This window comes from Apus apus, chromosome 1 (assembly GCF_020740795.1).
Source record: "Apus apus isolate bApuApu2 chromosome 1, bApuApu2.pri.cur, whole genome shotgun sequence".
Classification (NCBI taxonomy): domain Eukaryota; kingdom Metazoa; phylum Chordata; class Aves; order Apodiformes; family Apodidae; genus Apus; species Apus apus.
In genome coordinates this window covers 35,649,844-35,672,369 of record NC_067282.1, presented here as the reverse complement: position 1 = coordinate 35,672,369, position 22,526 = coordinate 35,649,844, and the positions used below count along the sequence as shown (strand labels likewise).

At 36.8% G+C, this 22,526-nt stretch overlaps 1 protein-coding gene across 1 annotated transcript in view; it reads left to right on the top strand.

Moving 5' to 3' along the window:
* The window catches only part of DIAPH3 (diaphanous related formin 3), a 236,530-nt gene that overhangs the window by 110,770 nt on the left and 103,234 nt on the right, over positions 1-22,526 (top strand). Inside the window, exons 20-21 of the mRNA XM_051623494.1 lie at positions 681-782; positions 18,754-18,993. Coding sequence (XP_051479454.1) covers positions 681-782; positions 18,754-18,993 — 342 coding nt within the window. The remainder of the gene's footprint in view (positions 1-680; positions 783-18,753; positions 18,994-22,526) is intronic.

Here is a 22,526-nt window from a genome sequence, read left to right as displayed (position 1 = left end):
GGGATTTGGATGCCTAACTGTAGCTGTCTATACTGAAATATAGGTGTCTAAGTGTTCAGGAAGCTCCAGGGAGTTTGACAGCTCTTCAGATGATAGTAAACACTATGTAAAGATCAGGTACCTGTGTTCGTAAGACATTCACTTGTCAACTGTCCAAGCTCCCCTTATGGAATCCAGATTCAGGAGTCCTCAGCTGAGTCCCACCTCTGAATTCCTAATTCCATTATGTTTTCAGGCTAAGAAGTGCCTAATGGGTTTAAGCTTTTGTTTTGAAAAACTAGAAAATAAATTAACCATTTTCAAAATACTTCTCATCTAACATTAATAATTCTTTCCATCCTTAAGCTGGTTATGGCACACTTTGAATTCTTACTCTGCCTTCCCTGTTCTATTTGCTTAGTGCCTGTCAATCATATTTTTTCTTTAAAAGTGGAGTTTAAGAAAAGACTACAGTAATATTTGTAGAATAAGCAAAAGATGCTAGCTAGCAATATTTAATCACTTTCTACACTCTTAGTTACATTACTTTGTGTGTTGCCAAATTACATTCTACTTTCTTCAGGGAGGAATGTTGTCTTTAGAGTGGATGGTAACTGTTCATATGTAATAAGCATTTGCCTACAATAATGCAAACCATATAGAATCTGGGATTTTTAAGCCTATTTTCTTTTTTTTGATAGAATTTAATAAAGCATCTTCCAGAACAAGAGCAATTGAATGCATTGTCCAAGTTCAAGAGTGAGTATAATAATTTGTCTGAGCCGGAGCAGTTTGGAGTTGTGGTGAGTTCTGTTTTGTTATCACTTTTGTCTTTTCCTGAAATACAGTTTTAATATATAATACTGAAACAATAGCAACTGCTTCTTCCTAAATGTGAAGAGGTTCCAGACTGGGAGGAGACTACAAATGCTGCCTTTTAATCAGACTTTTAGTGTGCATATCCATGGATGTGGAAGGCCTGATTGTTGGAATGTTACAGTTGGAATATTTGGGAGCTCTCTTTCTTTAAGTAATGTAGTTTACAGACAAAAAAACAAACCGAATTAGTGGTATTTTCTGTGGCAAAATTTCACTGGGATATATGGAACTAGTTTTTCATTTTATAGCTAAAATAGTTTGGTTTTACTTTTTTTTTTTTGCATTTATAATCTTAACTTTTTCAGTGAAGTTTTCTACACTGATGGTTTTCTTTCTGTTCTCCATGTAAATGAGAAGAAAATACTGTAGTTATCACTACATCAACCTATTCTGCCTCCTTCCTCCTGTGTTTTACAATACATTCTGTCAAAAGTATTTGTAGTCACTTTTTCCACTCCCAGTAGAAAAATCCATTTATAGTATTTCCCGGGTTGAATTAACAAAGGAAGACTGGAAGAGAGAAAAGAAAATACTGCTTGTTCAGTGCTGGCAGTTGATGCTTTTTGTGGAAATACTGTTTGGCTATAATGTTAAATAATTTTTACTTAATTCATAGTTGTTAATGATTTGATCCAGAAAAACACAGAATATGACTATTTCTTTTCCTGGGTAGATGTCTTTTTTTGGTTCACTCCTGGGGTTTCAAGTTAGGATGGTTATTGTTAGCTTCATCTAGGAGAATTTCCCTGAGAAGAAATAATTCTTTTAGATGTGTCTGTGGGCTTCAGGAAAAGGAGTATCATGTCTTTGCAGGCACTTGCTTGTGGTAGTTATCTGTGTGGATATCAAATGCCTGCACTTAAGTATTGGAACAGCTGGAGTACAGGTGTAGGGTTTAAGAGCAACAATCACTATTCTGAATCAACAGAACGTTGGTCTGGTCAGGAAACACCACTGCATTGCATTGGTGCCAATTGCAGATTTGACACAGGTAGTCTTTTTGAGTACAGGTATTTGTAAAATAAAACTGTTTTGGAAATGGTGCTTTTGCTGAAAGCTGTTACCACTGTTACTTTTTGATCCATCTTTAACAAGAGTAGCAGTCATAATACATCTAATGTAATGCTGGTTTCTGTGTTCTTGGGAGTCTTCCAACTACACTCTGGGAGGGAGAAAAAAAACGTAACGCCGTCACCACTGTTTTTAATGCTTTTATTTATTTTCCAAGGTTTTCACATACAGTTTTCTGATTGAAGCCAAATTATCAATTTCTCTTGGTCCAAAGTTCCCAGCTACGAAAGCCAGTGAAATCTTTTGCTATTTATTTCTTGTTGAGGTTTTATCAGACATTCAAGGGATCTATTTATAGTTCATCCCTATCTTATCCTTACTTTATTTGTTTGAATTATCACCACTTGTCTCAAAAGGTCATTGAATAGGTCCCTGAGATTCTTTAAAAGAAGTATCCACCCTTAACCAAAAAATAAATCCAGTCAAAACATCTTTTGTTGCTTTATAAGATGTGAAACTAATGCTTTCAGCACCTCAGTTTCTTGCAAAGAACACAAAAAAGTCTAAAGCCTAAGAAATTACTACCTTTTAAACTGGATTTCTTATAATATTTTTTATTCAATTCCAAAAATAGCCTTAGTTTAAGAAAGGTAGGCTTCATAATGGTAAGTTTTAGGTTTTGCCATGGGTGACAAGCCTTTTCATACTTGTCAGACTTGGACCCTCTTTATGTGAACATTTTTTGGTTTGATGTTTAAGTTTTATGTATGCATCGTACATTGGTTTTTCTATTAAAAAATACAGTAAAAATTATCTAGTGAATTCTGTAATGCAGTAAATGTGAGCATGAACTGTATTGGCTGAGGAGCAGACATCTATTTGACCATGCCAAACAATTCAAACAGCAATATGTGTGTAACTGACTCGTTGGGGTAATGCTTACAAAGAACAATTACAGGCAGAGTTATGCATTTTAATTGATTTAGTAAAATCATAGTTAAGGGACAAACATTTTTTACTTTATTAAGAAAAATAAACATTGATTCAAAAAAAAGATGTACGAAAATTAATTCCAAATAGGTTTAAATTTGCTTTGCTATTTTTATTCTGTATTTGAGCCTCACTTCTTAACTGAAGGGTCTGTCTTTTGTTCTTTAAAAATGTCAAACTAACTACTATTGCACATATTAACAACAGAAACACAAATGAAAATGTGTGTCAGCGTTTTCCAATTGATCAGGAGCCCTCTAATACTTAATATGTCTTCTGTAAAGAAACTTTACTTACAGGAAAAAAAGTGTTGAATTTTTCATTTTTGCTGTACTCAGACCAGCATAACAAGCATTATATTTTATTTTAAGCACAAATCTCTAGTTTTAATTATTTCAGAGTAAACATTTATTTGAGCATTTATTGGCAGTGGTTTTAATACCATATTGTTGTCTCTGTAATGCTAACAGTATCCTCACTGTTGCACTGAGGAGTTTTGTCTAAAAAGGCACTTGAGTTGGCAAGCAGAAAAAGTGTCTGCTTAATAACCAACAAACCTTCCTAGTATTGATATAGTATTCTATGGTCTAACTGTCTTCTACTGAGTACTAAAATTTCTAAAAACACTCTTACACGCATTAGTGTTACTTAATTCAATCACATGAATCCTTTAATTACACCCCTTTCAGCACTATCTATTTGTTACTTTGTAAATGAGGATATATTTTAAAGCATCCCTGCAAGTTAATTCACAGTTTTCTTAGATTTTACGCAATAATTCATTTTATTCCACTCTCCTTTTGCTGTGTCTTTTGAAATCTGGTACTATTAAACTATAAATACATTTGAAATTATGTTTTTTGACATTAATTGACTTGTATTGATTGACAAGGTGCAACATTATTGGTAGGCATTTTAACTGCTAGTTATTTCTTTTGGATGTACCAATTCAGTTAGATGGGACTGTCAGTCTGATGAGAACTAGACCAGTAGTGCTATAGGTGAAGTTTTTTTGGGCCCATCTGATTTGATAATTTTTTCTTAAAAATTTGAGGCAATGTCATAATTCAGAAGAATGTTGTATTAAATTATAAGACTTCTTAAATCTCAAAAGTTGGTAGAGCTCCTTCTCTGAAGGAACAATCAGATTCCTACTGAATAGTTCAAGTATGAGCTCTCCCTAGTTTTCCATGCAAAGCATTAAATAAACCCCGACAAAACTAAACTCTATCATTAGGCACCATTTTTCTAGTGTTACACTTTCTGTTCTTCTAGTAGAAGAAGTAGAAGAAGAACTGACTTCAGAGAACCACGCTATAGTCAGTTTGTAACATGAAATATTTTTCATTTCTCTTGGAGGGTGAAGTTTTGAGTAAATCACTAACTCTTTGAGTATGGAATTTACATGTTTGCTTTTCATGAAGGTTCTTCAATCTCCATCAGCCTCTCTTGTACTCTTTGTTTTATTCTTGCTGTAGTTTGCTAAGAATTTCTACTGATTTCTTTCTATTGCCAACAGGCAATACAGATTTATCTTTTAGGCAAGTAGTGTCTTATAAATATGGTATTTCAGAAAATTTGGAGATCCCATGTTAAATTGCTCTTAAGTTTTGCTTAAGGGAAAGACTAACAATTTGACTCCCAAGGGAGAGCTAACCAGTGAATAAAATTAAAATTACTATTTGTATGATGATAAAAACTTTTATAATAGAAATCTTTTATCCTGGCTATAATTCAAAGTGAAGATTGGATACTCTGAAAGAAACAGCAAGACACTTGCTGAGATACTGGCATGCTGTGACCATCATGGTATGGTATGTCTGCTGTTGACCTAAAGACACTGAGGGCATGACTCTAAACTGTTGAGGTTCCCTTCATGAGTGTGGCTTGGGTTTTTTTTCCTTAGGTGACTCTGTGGGTTGTTTTTGTGGTTTCTTCCGTTAGTCTCTTCTTTTTAAGTTACTTTGCACTTTTATGTTCATTCAGCAGTAAGCATGAAATAAATCTCTTCTTACTCTTATATTCTCTTCCAGATTTTGGGTTTTATTTAGATAAACTACCTCATTTTCCCGTATGTTCTTTCTTTCACTTACTTGGCACTGGTGTCTCAGGACACAGATATTATCACTTATTTAGTGTGGAGTCTGGTTTTTAGGGTTTTTTTGTTTGTTTGTGCACAGCCATGAACTACTGTATGAAAACTATGTTTTTATGAAAATGGTGTTAAATCTCTTCATTTTGTTCAGCACTTTAACTTAGCTTCACAGTACTGTCTCAAGTTGATGCTGGTTTGAATGCTGTGTTTAGTTGCTCACATTCTTTATGAAGTGTGCTTTTGCTTGCCAAAATTTAAATATTCAGTTGCATTTTGTTTTACTGTAGTTCATGTTTTGTTTTTGGTTTACACGGTGCAATAAACTTCCTTCTAAAGCAATTCAGCCTTCATATTATGTTCTTGGAGATTTCATTGATCATGACCAATGCTGAGCGATGTGTTCTGCAAAACTTTGAAATGACGAAAACTTCTCTTTTTGTTTAGAAATGAATGATCCTACAATAGCACATTTGGAATGTGAGACCTGTTTGAGATGAATGGTTTCAGCTATGTGATCATCTTGGTTGGTGACTGTTGACAGAAGGCTGGTTTTTTTGGTGGTGTTTTTTTGTTGTTGCTTTATTTTCCTGGTGTTTTATCTAGTGAGCAGTTTAACTATTATGTTGCTTTAGGACTTAAAACATTTAGCAATATTGATATGTTTTGCAGATAGTTCTTTCCTACTGAGAAGAAAGTATTGGTTTATAGATTTATTTATTTGTGTGTGTGTGTGTGATTTTGGGTGTAGTCTCTCTCATGGTATTAAATAAACAATGTTTAAGAAGAATCATAGAATAGTTTGGGTTGGACCTCCAAAAATTATCTTGAACAACCAATCAGGTAATTTAGTAACGTCAGCCACATTCTTTTTTAGTGAAATTGATAAAATAGTTACTACTAGTTAGGTTTGTCAACTGTGACCAATTCTTTAAATGCAGTCATCTGAGAATGGTTTTTCATTGACCAAACTATTGCCAGACCACCATTCGAGCCTTGCTCCTGAGTATGGGTGTGTATTTGTCTTTAATCTGAAACAAAATCCAGTGTCTTTGCCACCAACAATGATGCTTTGAATTTCAGACATCTTTCTCGAAAGGCTTTTGTTCTTAGGTAGTCTTACCCTGCTCTAGAATATTTCATTATACCCAATGTATATAATACAGCCTATTTCTTTGATTCTTTTGCATAAGAGATGATTAAGGCGCTGAAACACTGAACTATTTTGCTAAAATGTATTGGGCAAAGAAGACACTGAGTTCTTGAATTAGAGTGATTAAGTATTCTAAGGAGAGGCTGGTAAGGTACGTGAAGCTTACTGGCAGCCTTGGCTGCAGTGACCACAAAATGGTGGAATTCAGGATTTTTACAGCCAAAAGGGGGGTGTACAGCAAACACGCTACCCTGGACTTCTGGAGAGCAGACTTGGACCTCTTCAGGGATCTGCTTAGTAGAGTGCCCTTGGATAAAGCCCTGTAGGGGAGAAAAGCCCAAGAAAGGTGCATAGTATTCAAGGATCACCTCCTTCAAGCCCAGGAGCGATGCATCCCAACAAAAAGGAAGGCAGACAAGAATGCCAGGAGACCTGCATGAATGAACAAGGAGCTTCTGGACACACTTAGATGTAGAAAGTCCACAGAAAGTGAAAGCAAGGATAGGTAGCCTGGGAGGAGAACAAAGAAGTTGTCTGAGCAGCCAGGGATGAGGTTAGGAAAGCTGAAGCCCAGATAGATTTACATCTGGCCAGGGACATGAATAGTAACAAGAAGAGCTTCTAGAGGTATGATAGTGATAAAAGGAAGACTAGAGAAAATGTGGGCTGTCTCCAGAAAGAAACAGGAGGCCTGGTCATTCATGATACGGAGAATTTAATTTTTTTTAATTTATTTTTTTTTTAACCTCTGTTTTCACCAGTGAGTGCTCTAGCCACACCACCCAGGTTGCAGAAAGGAAAGGCAGAGAATGGGAGAAGAAAGATCTGCTAACTGTAGGAGAAGAGCAGGTTTAAGACTATCTAAAGGGCCTGAAAGTGCACAGTTCCATGGCATCTGATGAGATCCATCTGCAGATCCTGAGGGGATTGTCAGATGAAGTTGCAAAGCTGCTTTCCATCATACTTGAAAAGTCATGGTAGTCTGATGAAGTTCCCCCTGACTAGAAAAGGGCAACGATAATCCCTTTTTTTAAAAAGGGAAGGACATAAGACCCAGGGAACTGCAGGTCAGTTAGTCTCACCTCTGTTCGTGGCAAGATCATAGAGCAGATCCGCCTGAAGGCTTTGCTAAGGCACATGGAAATTGAGGAGGAGGTTGGTGGAAACCAACATAGCTTAACCAAGGGCAAATTATGCTTGACAAATTTGGAGGCCTTTTATGATGAAGTCACAGCATTGGTGGACAAGGGAAGAGCAACTGACATCATCTACCTGGTCTTCTGCAAAGTGTTTGACACTGTCCTGTGTGGCATCCTGGTCTGTAGGTTGGACAATATTAATTTGTTGGATGGACCACTCGGTGGATAAGGAATGCGGGATGGTCGCACTCAGAGGGTTCTGGCCGACAAATCAATGTTCAAATGGAGACCAGTGATAAGTGCCGTTCCTCAGGGGTTGGTACTGGGACCGGTGCTGATCTGACATTGCTTCAGTTCCACTCCATTAGGGTATGTTTTTTCTTGTTGCTCCAGGCATTGACAGTGTTCTGGCATGAGCCCACTGTTCACTTTCTCAGGGACAGCCCTAATTTTCTTATCTTTTGCTTAGGCCATTTAAAGCTCCCATTTGGCTACCAAGTGAAGGTGCTGATAACTTGGGAAAAAAAAAAATTAATTTAGATACTCCCTTGAGGAAAACTTCAAAGGAGAAATGCCAACATGAATAATCTTAAGTATAAAAACCAGGTAAAATGAAGAAATTTGGCTAATGGAGATGCAATTAAAATTCACAGAAGAACTTAGGGATTGCAAAAAAAAATAATCAAAGTTTCTAGATCAGCTGGTTGGTTGGGGAACATGATATAGTTTTTCAGCAAGAACTCTTATGAACCTTCTTTAACAATATATTATCTTATAAAAAAATAGGAGGTCTAAGTTAAATGCAATTCTGAGTCATGGTTTATAGTTGTGCAGGAATTTTTGAAAATAAGAACAAAAAGAAGTAATGGAGATAATGTTCTCAAATGCAGCACAATTAATAATGTGATCCATTAATACAGTGGTATTAATTTCAGGCAACCAAGGATTGAGCCTTTTAAGAAACATAATATGATAAAAGAAATAACATGCTTATTTGAGAAACTGTGGGAGAGTTGAAAAATAAACCATTGTTCTTTCTAGTTGTTTTTAGTAAAATTAGTATGGCAATATGTAGTAGGTGTACATTTTTGACAAAAAAAAAAAAAGACACAGGCTAGATCATGTTGTGTTTTTTTTTTTTAATAATGGGAATAACAAAACAATAGAACTGAGTGAATAGGAAGACTGTGTGTGGAGTCTGTATTCTGACATCTTTTCAAGCAGGCAAAGCGAAGAACCTTTTTGGGTTGGCGTAGTTGATTGTTCCATAGGAAAGCAGAATGCACTGAAAGATATTTCTCTGCTTATTCAGTGTATACACTGACTAAACGTTGCAATTAGTAAGATACCACTGCTGAAATACCTATTTTTAAGAACACCTTTTGAAAAAAAAAGAAACACTTTGCACCTAGGATATCATATCACAAATCTTAGTTAATGCCTAAATCATAGCAGAATTATCTGATCTCTGCCTTTACCAAACAAGCCACTGAAAAAATTTGTCTCAAACTGGGGAAATGGATTTTATTAGTGGATTAATATGGTGACACAGAGTGATACCCCTTTTTTTTGAGTTATGCTTACCTTAGGTAAGCCTAATTCTCTTTTACAAATATTGAAAAGAAAAAAAGGTATAAAGAATCACAGAATCACAAAATGGTTTGGGTTGGAAGGGACCTTAAAGATCACCTAATTCCAAACCTCCTACATGGGCAGGGACACCTCCCACTAGACAAGGTTGCTCAAAGCCCCATCCAACCTGCCCTTGAACACTTCTACATCTACAGCTCCCCTGGGCAACCTACTCCAGTATGTCATCTCCCTTACAATGAGCATTTTCTTTCTAATATCTATTCTAAATCTTCCCTCTTTCAGTTTAAAGCCTTTAGCCCTTGTCCTATTGCTACATGCACTTGTAAAAAGTTCCTCTCCAGCATTCTTGTAGGCACTCTTCAAGTGCCAGAAGGCTGCAATAAACATTACCCAGAGCCTTCTCTTCGCTTGTCTGAACAACCTCAACTCTCTCAGCCTGTCTTCATGGGAGAGGTGCTCCAGCCCTCTGATAAACTTTGCGGCCCTCCTCTGGACTCGCTCCAACGACTCCATGTCCTTCTTGTGTTGAGGGCTCCTGGAGCAGGACACAGCATTCCAAGTGAGGTCTCATAAGTGCAGAGCAGAGGGGCAGAATCACCTCCTGTGACCTGCTGGCCTCACTTCTTCTGATGCACTCCAGGACACAGTTGGCTTTCCGGGCTGCAAGCTCACTTTGCTGACTCATGTTGAGCTTTTCATCAACCAACACCCCCAAGTCTCTCCTCAGGGCCATTCTCAATCCATTCTTTGCCCAGCCTGTGTTTGTGCTCAGAATTGCCTTGACCGAGGTGCAGGACCTTGCATTTGACCTTGTGGAACTTCAAGAAGTTTGCACAAGCCCACATCTGGATCCTGTCAAGGTCTCTATGGGTGGCATCCCTTTCCTCCAGCGTGTCAACCTCACCACAGAGTTTGGTGTGATCAGCAATCTTGCTAAGGGTGCACTCAATACCACTGTTCATATTGCCAATAAGAATGTTAAACAGCGTTTCTCCCAGTAGCAACCCCCAAGGAACACAACTCATCACTGGTCTCCATTTGGACATCGAGCTGTTGGCCACAACCCTTGGAGTGTGACCACCCAGTCAATTCCTTATCCACCAAGTGGTCCATCCATCAAATCCATATATTTGTATTTGAGAGGAAGCAAAAGAATGGTTGATTAAAATAGCTTTTTGCTGGTCATGATTTAGAGAATCCTCATAGCTTTTATCTTATGTATGAGGTCCTGACATTCTTTTTTGATCTCCATATATTTTAACATCCATACATTATTTTTGATCTGTAAGTGTTGTTTCACATACGCAATCCTTCATGTCCATGCTGATCTTTTGTTTTTTTATCATAAGTTCATTCCAGTATATGAAGGTGGCCTGCAGGAAAGCTGGGAAGGGACTATTTACAAGGGCTTGTAGCAATGGGATGATATGGAATGGTTTCAAACTGAAAGAAGGTAGATATAGATTAGATATTGCTTACTGTGAGAGTGCTGAAACACTGGAACAGGTTTCCCAGAGAAGTTGCAGCTGCCCCATCCCTGGAGGTGTTCAAGGCCTAGGTTGGATGGGACTTTGAGCAACCTGGTCTAGTGGGATGTGTCCCTGCTCATGTGGGGAGGTTGGAACTGGGTGATCTTTAAGGTCCATTCCAATGAAATAATTCTATGACTCTATGAATAATAGTAACAAAAAACATCCAAATCAAGTTTTTGTAATTTTTTTATATTGATTTTGAGTATTATTCAATATATTGAAATAAACTTTCTGAACCATTGTGTATCCCACTATGTTTAGTAGTTGCAGGAATGATAAATTGCTAGATGACATTTGAAGACCGTGTATATCCCAATCAACTAAAAAGCACCAGAGTATGCATCTGGACATTGAACCTTAATTGTCCATAGCACTAATTTGTTAGAATAGACACGAGTATGTTTTTGGCCTGTGAAGAACTGCGCTTTCCCAAACCGTTCCTGGGCACAGTTTGGGAGAGAGCAAGAGATCTCATGAGTCGAGCATCCAGTCGGATAGTTGAGGACTGAAGAATAAGACAGGCAGATAGTTTTATTAAGGCAAGTTATAATGGTTAGAAAGCACATCTTCCCTATTTCATCTTTGGGAAGATGGAGCAGCACATCATTGGGAAGCTGGGTACAAATATGTTCCAGCTGTACAGAACTTGAATGTCTAGGAGACATCCCTGAACCTCTTGGGCCTGATATCTCAGGGTGCTTTTTGGTGGCATGGCAATGTTTGGTACCATATCAGGTGGCTCCAGATCTTTACCCCTACCCTCCCCGGCTTATTTTGGGATGCAGTTTACATAGATGAGTGCCAGAATACACAAAAATTAATTGATTATTCAGAGAGTTGCATGGTTCTATACTCCTCGTCCAACACCCCAGGTACACACATTCACCTCACTCCATGATTTTAGCCACACAACAGTTCTAAGGCTTCAGGGCTCTCCATGCCAACATGTTAACTGCCTGTTGCACCAGGAACCATTGCCAAATGTAGTTCTGACTTGGTTGTGCTGCACAGAGAGCTGAATTCAGTAGCAAGCATGTAGATTCATCAGTGCATGTAATTCTTAGTGAGGTAAAATAGTCTTGGACATATTTAATTTATTAATATGGTTTTAAATCCATAAAAGCAATTCCATACTAAAAAAAAAAAAGAATAATTTTGGTGCTCTTTTAAACACTTTTGATTTAAAAATTTTCTAATGTTTTTCAGGATGCTATTAGTGAATATTTGACCTTAAACATAAGCAACATTACTGGCAGTTTCACACCTGAGAATAGTCTCAAGAGCCACATGTGATAGCTCCTACTTTTTTATTTTTCTTAAAACTTGAAATATTTGGAAATGTGTTCCCATCTTGTCTGTTGTGGGGGGTGGAGTGGTGGTTGGGAGGGATTTGTTTCAGAAATAATTAATGCTTAGACCTTGTGAGATACACTGATAGCTAACCCAAATAGAATTTGGCAAGTAATCCTCATGGGGCTTCACAGCTTCTTCATTGATGGATGTGTTTTTAATGAGTTTGTACTAAATGGAAAGATTTCACTAGAGTAAATTGAAGATTAGAGTGAGGCCTGATAAAGGCCTAGTTGGTCTTAAATAATTCAGCAGACACTTAAAATGATCAATGCCATATTCAGCTGATGGTTTCACCTGTGTGTCCTCGTTGAGAATAACTCAGAGTATTAATATTTTTCACTATTGTCTGGAAAATATCACCTCTGCAGATATAGTGGTAGTGTGTACTCTGCCTTTCTCATTACTTGGTGCTTGGTCATAGCTGTATCTAAGGACATTTCAGTTTGTTCAAAATCCCAAAGTGCTGAGGTCCATCCATGCCGTTAGATGTCTTGATTGTGTTAATTTCTGTCTGTAAACCTTACCTTCTTCCGTTGTCTTCTAGAACTCATTTATCTGTTGCTCTGCCTTGTCAGCATTCTCTATCAGTAATTCCAGCTTTTCTAGAAGTGCTGCCAAAGATTAACTTTCTATTATATGCCATCTCTGACAGTTAAAGAATCTTTATGACAAATTGTGTCAAGTTACTTATGTTGTTTAGAGGGAGAACATCCTTAACTCCTGTAGTGCCTTTCAAGCCTTGAATCTGGAGAGGGGGGAGAAACAGGCACCAGAAATATCTTCTGAAAGTGGCTATCATGGTCTGCACTGATCTTAGTGTTTGCAATTGCCATTGGGCTGGATTGGATACTGCTCCTCTACTCTGCTCTTGACTGCACCTGGAATATTGTGTAAAGCTCTCAAGCGCTCAGTACAGGAAAGACATGAACCTTTTGAGAGGGTCGAGAGGAGGGCCATGAAGATGATCAAAAGGCTGAAGCACCTCTCCTACAAAGACTGAGAGAGTTGAGACTATTCACCCTGGAGAAGAGAATTCTCTGAGGAGAACTTATAGTGGCTGTCCAATACGTGAAGGGGTCCTATAGAGGTAAGCTGGGGAGAGATTTTTACAAAGTCATGTAGTGATAGGATGAGGGGTAATGGCTTTACACTGGAAGAGGGTAGATTTAGGTTAGAAGTTCTTAACCATGAAGGTAGTAAGGCACAGTAATGAGTTACCCAGGGAGTCTGTGGATGCTTCCTCCCTGGAGTTGTTCAAGGCCAGGTTGGATGAGGCTTTGTGCAGTGTGGTCTCGTGTGAGATGTCCCTGCTCATAGCAGGGAGGTTGGAACTAGATGGTCTTCTAGGTCCCTTCCAACCTTAACCATTCTGTGATTCTATAATTATATGTTACTCCCCCTGTTTCACTGAATGTTCCTGGAAAAGATTAGTATCAGCAGGTCTCGCTCTTATCTCGGTTTAGTTCCAGTAAACGTATTTTGGGTAGTTAATCTAAAGAGCAGGTTAAAAATTGTCTTACTGTTGTCTGTTATTAATTCAAATGGCTGAAAGTGATTGATTGTTATTTCTTCTAGCACACACACAGGCTCTTTCCATTTTCTTCATGGCAGATAACTCAACAACTTCAAATCAATAAGGTTGTTTATTTGAAAGATGCTCATCTTTTGCCTCCAACCATGCACTTTGCAGATTCCCCGAAATGTTTCAATAGCCTGTGCTGAATTTATTTTGCTGTTTTTGCTTCACTAGAAATGGAAGAAATTCTCTAGTGATGTTCATGTTGTGTTTTGAACATTATAAGAAAAACACTTCTGTTTTAAGTAAGGACCATGATCAGTACGTGACCTTCCATTTTGACCCTCACAACTTCCATGGTTTCTTGGAATTTAGCCCTCTACATTGAGTGAGGCATCCAAATGCCTGGCTCATGTAGCCCAGCTGTGCTGAAAATAATCATGAGGCTAGTCAGTTCCTCTTAGATCCCTGCAGCTTGAAATTACTATGCAGATATTTCACCTGTTCCATCTTCAGACCTTAAAGCTCAATGGAGCTCCTATGGACTCAAATGCTGTAGGTTTTACTTACCCTCTGATAATTTTGTAGAACTGGGGAACTTTCTCCAAGATGACACAAGCTGTCTTTCACAGCATTCACTTATGTGACACTTCGTGTCAGGCTTTTTGCCCCAGATACATAACTACGTAACTATACAGATAAAAATTCCATGGACATTGTTGAATTTTCTATTGACAGGACTACAGAAGATCTACAGTGAAATGCTTTTTCCTTACCAGTACTGCCATCTTCATAGACACATAACTTCCTGCTGAGGAAATTAACTTGAATGCCCTGTTGGGTCCGTAGAGAAGACTATACTAAATATGAACGTACTAGAGATCTGAGCTTTTTTGAAACAGGTCATGTCTGTCACATCAAAGACAGCATAATCGGCTGCTATTGTGGTCTGTTACCACTGTGCATTGCTTAAAGAATTATGTAGCATCAAAGTCCACTTTTATGTTTTAGTATGGTGGTTCAACCTGCTGGAAAGTACTAAGCCTGCTGTCATGGTTTTCAGACAGTCCCAGTCATTACTCGTATGTCAGGACACTCAAAATGATTTTGTAGACTTAATTTTCATTTGGAGGTAGATTCCAGGTAGTAGCTATAGACACAAGATGAAGCACTTCTTTCAGAGCCATGCTGTTCAGATTTTTCCATGTGGAATACAGCTAGATTTGTTTTACTTTAGAAACTTTTCTCCATTTGATTTGATATTATTTATTAGTTTTTAAATTCCTCCATGACTTGTGCCCTTGACTTTTAGTATAAATATATTTATATGTTATCTGGCTGCATTAGAGGTTTTTTTACCTATATTAAACTCTTGACTTGGTTTCCCATGAGGAAAGCTTTTCAGTCTAGTGGCATGTGCTCCGTATGTACCTTTTAATGAAAACATGTTTTTTTTTAAATCTGTTAGGTCTGCTTAAAAATGTAAGAATTTGGGAAAAAGAATGTGTCAAAGATGAAGAAAGTAGTAGTATTTCCTCATAGCCATGAAACCATCTCAACAAAAATACTGTTCCATTATTGTAGATTGACTTCCAGTATACTGAAATAATGTTTGGTCTTTCCAGAATGCTGGTAGTCTTCAACTAAGAACTGGGCTTGTTTGCTGACCATTTCAAATTGAGCAGAGTCTTCTTTTTTTTTCCTTCTTTAAATGCAATGAAAGGTCTGTTAAGGTATCAGTTCTTCCTTCAATTTTTTTGTTCTGCTTTTCCAGTGTCTGAGTCTAAAGATAAGTGCTAGGAATTCACACTTTTTACCTATGAACTCTGTAGAGTTCACTGATGTTGAAGTGATGAAAACCATATATTTTCCACAGAGGATGGCCTTCCAGTTTACTCTTTTATTTATTTGGCTTGGCTGTAACTGATATTTTTCTTTTTGGATGGGAACAATTTCAAGTGGTTTGACAGCCCCAGCACTGTTGATCCTTCAAGAAAGTTATATTGTGAAACTGGAACGCTTGCAGTGTTTTCCTCTATGAGCTTGTTGTAAGAATAAATCACATTCAGTGATCAAAATGTAATGTCAGTGTAACTTCTGAGACATGTTCCTTTACTTGACACCAACAAAGCAGAAAATGAAACGTGAAGGCACACTTTTGCAGGTGCCTTCTGATTTATGCTGTATTTGAGAGAAAATCCTCTCTTAGCTGTTGGATAAAGGGCTGTGAGAGCTACTACTGGATATAGCTCAACTCATTTCTCAGTTTCCACTTGGACTTGTACATAATGAGAATATTCTTGTGGACTATTACTTGAAAAATAGTACAGTGTGCTAGCCATACACTGAGTTCTCTGACACGTGTAGTCCATTCACTCTTTAGGTTTCTACTTCAGCTTCCCTTTTTAGTTATTTGGATTGTCTGTTTTCAGGATTCCACTATAAGGACATAAGTAGACTTATGTACTTAATGTGATGAATATAAAAATTACAGAGCATGAACATAAGCCTCTCAACATGGAAACACTTGAATTCCTAGCATTTCTTGTGATAAGGTGTATGGATTCTTCAGCTGGAATATATGTGTAGACTACATGTCACAAAGAAAGCCACAATATTATGAAGGGAACTCTCCTCCCTTTTCAATTATTGACTTAGCAAACAACTAAACAAATACTACCAACTATGTGTTGTATGTGAGCAATGGATTTCAGAGTGTTTAAAAACCAGTAATTCGAACAAGCCCAGTGACATCTCTGTTGCCTTTCTGGCATGTGCTTCTGCTTCTGATTTTTTAGATTACTTATTTCTGCATCCATCCTAAGGCTTTTGTATGGAACTTTATTTGTTGTATTTTAACTAGTTCTGATGAAAACTTTGCGTCTTCCATGCATATTTGCTTGCTCATGTTTTGGCAACACATCGTTATGATCTGAAGTTCTTGATTATTTCATTTTCAACAATGTGCCCGTCTGAGAAGCCAAGAGTCAGTAAATGATGCATTATCTGCTGGTTCTGTATTATCTTGAGTTTGGAACCATTTAAAATCAATGAAATTTATGCTATTTTGTTATTTCCCATTGTTTGATATTAATGATTGTCTCTGTTGCACCCTGAGTAGGGACAAATATTAAAAATCTGGACAGTTTCAATGGGGTTTTGTGTTTTTTTCTTGTCTAGTTTAAATATTTTCCTGAATGGTGGAAAAAACTTAAAATTAAGCATATTCTCAATATGCTGAGAAGTAATAGTACACATATAAATCTAATAAGTGAATTGTTTGATGAAAAGGATTTAATACTGATTCTTCCTGATGGAGCTGGGAGAATGATTTTGTGACACTTGCCTCTATTCCGTATCTTAATATTATTTTAAATATTTATTCCTGAATTAGATGTCAAGTTGTAAGAGCACTAGATTCTTTTTGGGTGGCTTTTAAGTACTTCCATTTCAATTTCACTGTGAAATGCTCTATTTAATTTCAAATCCAATTATCCTTGCTTACCTATTCTCTTCCTTACCCCACACTAATGGGTGCTATTTAGTGTATGATGATGAATACAGAATATCTGCCCAGGGTTGGTGCTGAGCTAACATTCCAACTATATTCATTTTAGTATTTTACTTTAGGACCAGGCTGGAGACAGTCTGTGGGCTAATCAACCTAGTTTCATCTGAAAGGCATCCTATTTGTGTGCTCTGCTCTGTGATGCAAATCAAAGTGTAGTTATTGGAAAGGCTTGCTTATTTTACTTCAAGATTTCTTATGTGAACTAAAATGCAGATGATATGTTTACTCCAATGGGACATCATCTGGTGGTTGCACTACCAGGCAGGCATTGCAGAAGCAGGATAAAATGTTAACTCTACCTGATTATATTTTTTTCTGCTGTCATAGTCAGTAAAAACCAACAAAATAGATCATAAATTCTATCCTCTTCTGCTTCTAGATCAAACCCTTTGGATTAGACAGCCTTTGGTATCAGTTTAAAATCCCTTGTTTGACTGTACAGTGAAATGGATGAAGAGTGTAACCCTTACCCTTTTCATTGAGTCTGTTGTGGGATAATCAGGCCCAAATGACCTGTGAACTTTGTACTGTCAGAGCTATTTTTAATTAATAGACTACATATGGATTGAGAAATATTCTGTAAAAACTTTGGCATCACTGTTGTTTGAAGGGAGATTTTTCCAATTTAAAGACAAACTTTTAAGGCTAGTATATGTAATCTATTACTTGGTAGGAGAAGTTCCAATATTGTTGCTTTTCTCACATTGAGAAGTACTGATACCTGGAAATCATAATGGGTGTTTTACTGTAAAAAACTAAACAAAACCTAGTTTAGGATTTCAGGGATTGTGAAAATGTTATTGGTTTAAACCTTGCCTTCAGAAGGAAAAATACAAGTATGGGGAAGATCTTACAGAATTCATCAAATTGGTGTGAAAGCAGGGATAGGGAAAAATGAAGGAAGAAGCTCATGGAAGAATTTGAGATTGGTGTTTCTTGTGTGCAAACAGAACCACAGGGCAGGGAGAAAGAAAACATACCTGCTGTGGAAGAAGAAAAAGGCAAGGAACATGTAATTCCTGGTAGGGAGAAAACATTGAAGATGAAAAGCTACTGGGATACCTAACCTAAAATAATGTTTAAAGATTTCTGTGGGAGTTAGAAGGATGAGTAATTCATTGGAAACTTGGGAGATGCAGAAATTGTTTTTATTGAATGCATTTGATGGCCCTTGATTTAAAGAAGCAATACAATGTAGAGTCTTGTTTGGGTATAGTAAATAATATGCAAAGTATCTCTGGGATAGGAATTCAGCGACCTAAGCTATAGGGGAAGATTAAAACTTCTGTTGAAAATCCCTGATTGGTAAACCATAGAAAAAGCCAAGCCCTTTGCATACCATCTGCAGAAGCTACTGTTTTCCTGAAAGCATTCTGCTTTACCTAATTAACTGTATAGGGTCCAGTACTATAATGGGGTCTGACTACTAATATGTACTAAAGTATGCTATATTAAGTGTTTCATAGCTAGGATGTTTCAAAGCTGTTATTGTCCTTCAAGTTTGTAGTAAGATCTTATAGAAATAGGCTTTTAAATATTTGCACAGGAAAATAAGATTTGCCTTGGTTTGGTACATCCTGAGTTATACAAAATTTGTGAACTACTTTTATTACTTTGCAACTACTGGGTCATAAACTTGGATTAGTTTTATAGGATTTGGTATATGAGTTGACAGATGTGATATATGATGACACTTTATCTTTTATTGCTTACACATACTAGTTATTGGGAAAGGATGGGGGCAGTTTATATTAACCACAAGATGGGATTTCTGTTGCTTACCCAAGTGTCTCTCATTCATTCGTTCATTTGCTATCAGTTATAGCAGATATATTGCTTCTTCAAGCCTGTCACACCAATAAATCATTACAGATTGTATGCATTTGTACAGTGCCAAAGTGTAGCATGAATTTTAAAGGAAATCTCTTATTTTCTTTTCAATCAGATGAGCAACGTGAAGAGACTACGGCCACGGCTCAGTGCTATTCTTTTTAAGCTCCAGTTTGAGGAGCAGGTGAACAACATCAAACCTGACATCATGGCTGTCAGTGCTGCCTGTGAAGAGATAAAGAAGAGTAAAAGCTTTAGCAAGCTGCTGGAACTAGTGTTGTTAATAGGAAACTACATGAATGCAGGTTCTCGCAATGCTCAAACCTTTGGATATAATCTCAGCTCCCTATGTAAAGTGAGTTTTGCAGTGTCCTTGTTGAGTATTACATTCAATTTTTCATTTGTTTTTATTACATTACTTAAATACTTCGTTTTGATGTTTTCCTGCAGTTTATTATTTGGATTGTTCTGTTTGGTTGGTTATTTTTCATAATTCTTAGCAACAGTTGATGATTTGAACAATACAGCTAATCTGTGTACAGCCATCTAGAGATGGGCTTGCATTTAAACTTTTAAAAGATTCCATATTGAGGGACAAATTTTAAAAAAACAAACACAAAACTAAATAAGATTATAGAAAGACCAGATCACTCTATTCATAGTGTTGTAGTCTTATATGTATGAGCACTTCAAAGTATGGGACATTTTAATCTGTTTTAATACAGTTATGTGTTCTCTTTAACATAAATTTTCTCTTTATCTGATTCTCTTTTGTTTCATAATTTCCACACTTCTTCTAATTAGCCCTGCATTTTCACTTTTTCGACTTTTATATAAGGTATATGCAAGAGGTCATTTGTACTTTCCTGATTGTTAATTTATAATCAAATTTAATCCTAATTGCTTCCCCTTATTTAGTGTTTTTATTTTATTCCTGAGCCCTCTTGGAGGTCACTGCCAAATCTGCACAGAGTGCATGTGTCTTATAGCCTTTATAAGCAAGGAATTATTTAATAATCTCTATGTAGTCTTTAAAATAATCACACTTACTCTGCCATGTTTCAGAAGAATCCTTTTGCGATGTTTCTTCATTGTTGAATGCAATACCTGTAACTTAAATATACATAGAGAAGAAGTTATATACCTTCCCTTGTCCAAAGTAAACATTTAAGCATGCATCAGCCACCTAAAGAAATACAGCATAGCTGAAGTTATTGAGTTAGAGTTAAAATTTGTTAAGAAAGAGTCAGAAGGAAGTTACTAAAGGTTCTGTTTCACTTCGGTTGTGTTTCCTTCTTAGGTATGGTTTTAGAAGAATCTGTCCTAGTCCTTATTATATTTTCTTTATTTTTAATGCACAAGGCAATTAAAAAAAATAAATATACTTACGAAAACAATATGAAGGTAATTGTTACAGACACTTTGCTGAGCATGATCAAAATTTAAAAAAATATCTCGGAGAAATAATTCAAGATCTAGAAAATTAAAATTTTAAAGACTACCATGAAGTACTACACATAGGAAAGTCAACTGATGGGATACTATAAATAGGGAGTGAGTGGCTAGGAAGAATTCCAGAAAATGGGCTTTTAAGTCCTGGCTAACTCTGCAGTGCTGTGGCATTATATGCATTTGATAACTTAGGATCTCATAGTTCATTTGATTTGCATATTTTCAAGTTATTTAGCTTTATAGAAGGTTACAACACTCTGCTGGAGAGGAAAAATATCTCTTAAAAGTGGACTTTCTATGTATTATAAAGAAGGTAATTATTTACTACTTTCTTGGTGCTAATAAGGTTGTAAGTGAAGTCTCTGAATTACTACAGAAAATATATAGACTCACTGATGAGAATCCAGATGAACTTGTAACATTTCTTAATTGAGGAAAAAAGAATTTAGGTGTATTTTTTTAGAAAAAGAGGGGGGGAGAGAAACAGGAGGAAGACGTAACAGTGTCCTTTGGTTAGTAATTTATGATGAAGAAGGTGTTTGAATATTTTTTTCTAGGTAGGAGATAGAATAATTGGGTTGGCTGGTAACGAGATGTTTGCTTAAAAGTTAAGAAAGCTTTCTAACTGCAAAGATAGTTGAGAACTTGATAGCGAAGACGATCGTGGAAAGCTTTTGAAATCAGTTCTCAAGAGAGTTGTCGTGAGGCCAAGTATAGAGCTAAAATTTTTTTTCTTAGAATCATGGAATGATTCAGGTGGAAAGGGGTGTCAGTAGGAATCTAGTCTAACCTTCTGCTCAAGATAAATGCTGATCACTATCACAAGTCTCTAGATGGAGGAGACACAAAACTATTAGGACCAAAAAAGGTTATTTACTCCCTATCACCAAAATGCTTGGTAGAGTGTAATTTTGACATTGTATCATGATAGATTATTACAAGTGGTGATACTTGTTTAATGCTTCCATGACTTCATTAATTATGCATAAACATGTCATAGTACTCAGTATGTTTCATTTATATAAGAAGTTTGCTATGGAAAAAACAAAGTTCCAGTGCCAAAGATTTCACATATATTTTATTCAGCATCACTTCAAATTTCTAGCTTGTAAATGCCAGATCATGGTGTTTAAAAACTTGTCTAGGGGGAAGATAATGCAGCCTTAATGCTTGTTGAATATGAGTGTACTGATGTCCCCTGACCCTGGCAGGGAGGTTGGACTGGTTGATCTTTAAAGGCCCCTTCCAAGAGAAGCCATTCTGATTAGGAAAGACCAACCAACTCTTACAGATTTTGCTGGGAGGCAGAGCAACTATGGCTGCCTTAGAGATCATCTATAAAATTTCAGATCTTTGCCACCAAATATTCTAGGACAAGTGCCACCTACAGTCAACTACTCATTCTTTTGAAGGCTGACATTTTCAGAGAGAGAATCACTGGGAGTTTGTATTTACTATCCTACCTTTGTAGAGAATTAATACTAGCAGTATCATCTGAGATGGTTATATTTTTATATCATCCTAGAGAAAAGGATGATATAAAAGACCCAGACCAAAAAAGCCCCAGGTATTCAGCACATCAACCACAGTTTTCTTCCTTCATGATACATGGTGACATTCCAATATATCAGCAGATTTGTTGGAGAAGTGAGATCAAATTTCTATTACGCATTTTATTCTCTGCTTCAGTATTGGACAGCTGAGTTTTAGAGGTAACTCTGGACTATCCAGTCCAATGTGTAACAGGGTACTAGTCACCAATTCCTAATTCACCTCATCCAATTGTGGCCTCATTTAGGAAGCCCGTGAGTGCCAGGCCTTCACTGGTTATGAAATTGTGTCTTACACAGATCACTTTGTCTGGAAACGCAGAGGTAAAACTATGTATGTGCAATTTTTTGAGTTTTCTTAACTATGTGTAGTGTATTGGTTAATACTTAATCTTCCCTGTTCTGAGAATAATAAACGGGTTCAACTTTTAAAAATGTTAGTATTACAACAAGAAAAAAGCCCACCCAAACCAATATTCCTTCAAAGACCTAAACTAGACAGCTGGAAATTGCAGACTGCTTGGTGGTCTGCACAGCAGTTTTTACTAGGGGTCCTGAATAAGTAAGAAATGTGCAGTGACTTCTGTCAAAGTTCCTTCCGCTTTGCAGAAAACTATTCCATATCTTACCTTCTCCCTGCATCATGTAGAAATGAACTGTAATAGTTCTGCATCAGAGAACATGCATTCGTATTCTCAGAAGAGAGACACAGTATTGGTGCTAATACTAAATAATGTATTAAATGCTGAGATATTAAAATTATTGCATGTTTATAATACTGGTTTATTTTCAAAACTAACTTTTGTTAACTGCATAAATTTTGAGCAGTGTCATATTGTAGAAATTTTGTGTGATGTTTCAATTATTGAGACATTTATCACTGACA